This window comes from Equus asinus, chromosome 15, assembly GCF_041296235.1.
Source record: "Equus asinus isolate D_3611 breed Donkey chromosome 15, EquAss-T2T_v2, whole genome shotgun sequence".
Classification (NCBI taxonomy): domain Eukaryota; kingdom Metazoa; phylum Chordata; class Mammalia; order Perissodactyla; family Equidae; genus Equus; species Equus asinus.
Window position 1 is genome coordinate 35,409,331 of NC_091804.1, and position 4,976 is coordinate 35,414,306.

A 4,976-nucleotide genomic window follows, 5' to 3' on the forward strand; every position below is an offset into this window, starting at 1 on the left:
CTCACCCATTCAAAATGTTTCTTCCCTCACTTCCAGAGTTAACCACTCCCCTGAATTTCCTGTTTATAGTATCCTTGTTTTCACTTACGCCTTTTTGAGTTTTACTACATATATAAGTATGCCCAGACAACCTACTACTTAGTTTTCCTTGGTTTTGAGCTTTACAACAAGCATATAATTCTAAATATTTTTGAGGGGGAATTCATTTTTCGCTCAATGTTATTTTAATTAGAGTCCTATTGTGACTATGTTTATATTTAGAAATTATATTTAGAAATATATTTACATATTTATATACAAATATTAAATGGCTATGTTTCTGTTATTTTTGCAGTTGTATAATATTTCAGTGTATAAATATGCTGCACTGTTTTTCTGTTGGTATAGGGACTCTTTCCAGCATTTTATTGGAAACAGTATTTTCGTGAACATTCTTGTGCATGTCTCCTGGTAAACATGAGGAAATATTTATCTTAGGTATATACTTAGGAGTGTAATTGTTGGAGCACAGATTTTGCACATGTTCAATTTTAATAGCTGATGCCAAGCTGATTTTCAAATCGGTTGCGCCAATACAGACTCTCACTAGTAATATGTGAGAGTTTTTTCCCCTACAAATCAATAAGAAAAAGATAGACAACCCAATTAAAAATGGGCAAGATACTTGAATAGACGGATTACCAGAAAATCCAGGAAAATGGTTACCTCTGGGGAGAACGGCGAGGGGAGCAATTGGAGAGGATCATACGTCAATATAGCATATATTCAAAGAAATATGGTCCTTCATTACCTGGCAGGCGAGTACAGACTGCCCACTTTAATGTCATTCTTTGACGAATATAGGTATGTTCTGCACACTTTTTGTTTGTATGATTTATTTTGCAAAGAGTTTTTTTTTTTAAGTAGACAATGAACTCCAACATTCTGACATTTGTTTATATCTCCTTAATGTTTCAGCATTGTTGGGCATGTGGTCTGAGTCCAGAAAAACAAAGGATGGGGATATAATCAAGTGGCTTACTACCTAGTAATTAGTCTGCTTTCTTCCATGTCTCACTCTGAACTCAACTCAGTCACTTCCTCATTGCAGGTTCTGTCCTTGGCAACACCCAACTTCTGGGTATGCATTTTTGTTACTCTCAGCTGCCAACTCAGACTAGCTTAGGCAGAAAGCCAATTTATTGGCTCACAAACCAACTGTGGGAAGGGTGTGGGAGAGCTGCTTTTAGCGGAAAGGGGAATGAAGGGCTAGCCGGTGCCTTCTGAAATTTCTCTCTCTGTCTTTTCTCTGCTTCTCTCAGTGTATTAGGTTCCTTTTTCTCAGACAGTTGACCTCCTCCCAGACTGGAACCAAAGCTTCTGGAGTTCCCAGGCTCATATCTACCACCTTTACCAAAAGAAGGGACTTCCCTCTTACCCTGAGTGTCCATCCAGATAAAAGACTTCAATAGAACACACGCGCGCACACACACCCCCCATCTGTGACTGAGTGTCAGGCTTTGACGATTAGCAGTCTCCATTAGACTCATAAGTTGGTACAAAGAAACAAGAGTCCTTCAGAAGAAATGGGGTGCTGTTATAAGAAGGAGGAAGGCATGCTGGATATATACACTGTGGTTTACCTTATGGATGATTTTCTTTGTAGATCCTTATAGATCTGTTTTCTTCCTTTTCCTGTTCTGAGTGTTTTCTCCCTGCCTACTCAGATTTCCAGGGCAGCATCCCCTTCCAGAGCTGGAATTCCACCTTCCCTATTACTTTCTCGGTGCATCCCAGAGACGGCCTGTGAAATGGCAAAATGCAGTGATTAGCCACCAGGCTTTCAAGGCAAATTGACCTTTGAGAGTTTTTCTCGGGGTCGGTGGAGGATGAAAGAAAATTCCAGCTTGATGTTGAAAGGGTTAACTGTTAGCATCGGTCTGGATGGGGCTTGCAGGAACGGAGAGTAATTGGGGAACACTTGGTTTTGAAATCAGAACACTGGACCCACCACCGACTTGCTGACTGATCTTGGGTGATTCCTCTCTCTTTTCTAGGCTTCATACTCTTTCTAAATATGAAGAATTTGGTCATGATAGTATCAAAGAGCCAGCCAGCCCTGCTTCTCCGTGAGAATGTGGGATAGTTCTCGGGGCTATCAGAGATGATGTAACAGTGTCTGCCATTTCTCCCCGTGAATAATCCTTGGGGAAAGCCCCAAGGTCCCTCCCAGGGTGGGGATGAATATTTCCTGGCAGAACTAATGAAATGTATGTCTTGTCCATTGTAAAACCACAGACCCGCCCCTGGTGCCAGGCCCAGCTGGGCCTCCATAAAACTGGGGTTGGCCTCAGCTCTTAGCCATCCACCTTCCTGACAACATGCGGTCCAGCAGCTTCTTGATCCTGGTGGTGTTCCTCGTCCTTGGGACACTGGCGGCACAGGCAGCTGTCGCAGGAGGTGAGTGGACAAGTGATCTAGAAGGGGCTGGGTTAGGCTGAGGAGAGGCTGTCAGGGGCAACCTGGGTCCTGAAGGGGAGCACTCTGGAAGAGCAGGCGGGGCTGGAGCCCACACTTCAACCTGTGGCTGCTTCCACTATATCCAGAGAAAGTAGGAAGTTACCCAGGGGACTCCACGCACTTTGCAGACCTGGACTGAGATAGCAGGACTGTTTGTGGAAAAAGTGTTACATGGCCTTGGCCTCAGGTGTTGATACCTGTGCAGAACGTGCAATGAAATGAGGAGCCCCTGGAATCTGGGCCCTAGCTATGGGGTCTGTCCCCTGCCTGTCTGCCCCACAGAAGCACCTGAGTAATCAGTCCTCTAAGAGGAAGTTAAGAACCAGTGGGGCCTCAGAAATCATGTAGTTTGAAGACCCCCATTTTACTAAGACGGATACTCAGACCTAGAAGGAGTAAGGAATTGTCAAGGCAATCTCCAGAGCCAAGATGGAGCTCTAGTCTCTTGGCATGTGTCTTAGGGCTCTTTTCCCCTCCACTAAGTTTCCTCAGAGGTGACAATGTGTTCTTCTCACCTCTGGAATCACTCCAGTCATTTATCTCCTCGTGAGAGCCCCAGGAGTTGGACTGGAGGGAAGAAGACACTTGCGGGAACCCTGGTCCTGTAGACCCTTTCCTTAAAGCCCAAGGAACAGACTTCCAAGAGCACAGACCCCAGCGAGCCCTGGTGACCCTCCCCTATCTCAGGTCATGGTCTGGGGGATGCTGCAGGGAGCAGTGGCTGGCCCGAGAGGAAAGATTCAATAGTAGAAGCAGGGATACTGGGTCTCAATGTGGGTACATGTCTTCTTTCAACAGTTCCTCCTAAAGGTCAAGGTACTGACAAAGGTCATGCTCTGGTCAAAGGACGAGATCCGGTTAGAGGTCAAGATCCAGTCAAAGGGCAAGATTCAGTCAAAGCCCAAAGTCTACGCAAAGTTCCCATCGTCGCTAAGCCTGGCCTCTGCCCCAAGATTCTGATCCGCTGCGCCATGTTAAATCCGCCTAACCGCTGTTTGAGGGACACTGAGTGCCCAGGGGCCAAGAAGTGCTGTGTGGGCTCTTGCGGGCGGGTCTGTATGGATCCCAAGTGAGGTGAGAACTGGGTGGAGGAACAGGTGACCCCTGAGGACACAGAGAAGGCTCAGTGGTCGGGGTAGATCCCAGGTTGGTGGGAGAGAGGATATGGGGAGGGGAAGGAGAGACTAAGGGGTCTCAGATGCTATAACTGAGAGGGGTGACGTGTGAACTCGATCCTGCCTCCCAGTGCCTCCGAGTGCTTTGACTGCTGAATCACGTCCCCGTTCTCTTCTCTCCTGCCAGATGGAGCCTATCCTTGCTGCACCTGAGAAGTCCCCGGGGCTGCAGACCCTGGTCCCTGTAACACTACCATCTCTCACACTGCCCGTTCTTCCTCTCGTTCAGGAAGCCCAAGCCCGGGGCTGCCTCCCTCATTGACTTTCCAATAAAAGACTGCTTTGTGCTCCATTTGTTTCTGGCTCCTATGACTTCTGGGCTCCTGGAAGCTCCAGGGAGATGGGTGTGGACTTGGGACTTCCTCTTCCCTGGAGAGGGGAGAGGGACCTGTTCTTCATGGGTGAAGGTGAGCGGGGGCAGAAACAAGAGACTAATTCCTAGGGCTTAATATTAGAAGTCCAATAATCAAACCAAGACCAGCAGTGTCCATTTCACCAGGAAATGGAAATTTTCCCTTTAGCCTAGGACCAGGGTGGTGGGGAGCAGGGAAATATTCCATAAACTACAGGCAGTTCCCTTCCTTCCCAATGGACCCCTAGTCCTGACCTAGCTATTGTCAGCCCTGCCAGTGTGACCAACTAACCCTTGTGGCTGAAGCTATCGCTCCCTCCTTCCTTTCCCATAATGTTTCCCAAGGATCTGTATCCTCGCAAGAAGACATAGAAAGACAGATGCTGGGAAATCCTTGCTTGTGAAGAATTTCATCTGTTTGTACCTCAGATGCCTCCATTAGCACATAATTCCTTTGGGTTAAGCAATATCCTCTCCCAGCTTTCTATTTAAGATGTGAATGAGGAGGCAAGACACACCAGGTCTTTAGTGTGCATGGTGAATAGTGTTCTCTGGAGACATACAGGTTGGGGGCAGGGAAGACTCGGATGGTGGAGGGTATAGTTGGGCAAACGTGAATGACTTCATGGCTCTGCTGTTGGCCCCACTGCCCCACTGCCCTCGTACAAGGAAGCTTTCGGGAAAGGCCGAAGCTACAGGAGGAGAAGATTCTGGGTGTAGTGAAAAGAACTCAGGCATGGAGTCAGCTGACCTGAGCTCTAGCCTCAGACTAGCCTCCCCTCTTGCGGGATGACATCAGACAAATCTCTTTCCCTCTCTGATCCTCGGTCATCTATTCAATTCGAGGGGATTGGATGCAATTATTCTGGAAGTGCAACCTAACCCAGACATTCTGGCCCTGAAACAACTCTTCTTTTTGTGTTGGGCTCCTGCTGTGAGTGGAAGTAGGG

The 4,976-nt window shown here is 47.3% G+C and overlaps 1 protein-coding gene across 1 annotated transcript; it reads left to right on the forward strand.

Annotated features, from left to right (window-relative positions):
• Window positions 1-2,251: 2,251 nt before the first annotated feature.
• On the forward strand, window positions 2,252-3,966 carry PI3 (peptidase inhibitor 3). The gene is made up of 3 exons (XM_014859857.3): window positions 2,252-2,439; window positions 3,298-3,573; window positions 3,802-3,966. Exons 1-2 carry the CDS (start codon window positions 2,361-2,363, stop codon window positions 3,570-3,572), a joined length of 354 nt encoding a protein of 117 aa, XP_014715343.1. The 5' UTR covers window positions 2,252-2,360; the 3' UTR covers window position 3,573; window positions 3,802-3,966.
• The last annotated feature ends 1,010 nt before the right edge of the window (window positions 3,967-4,976 follow it).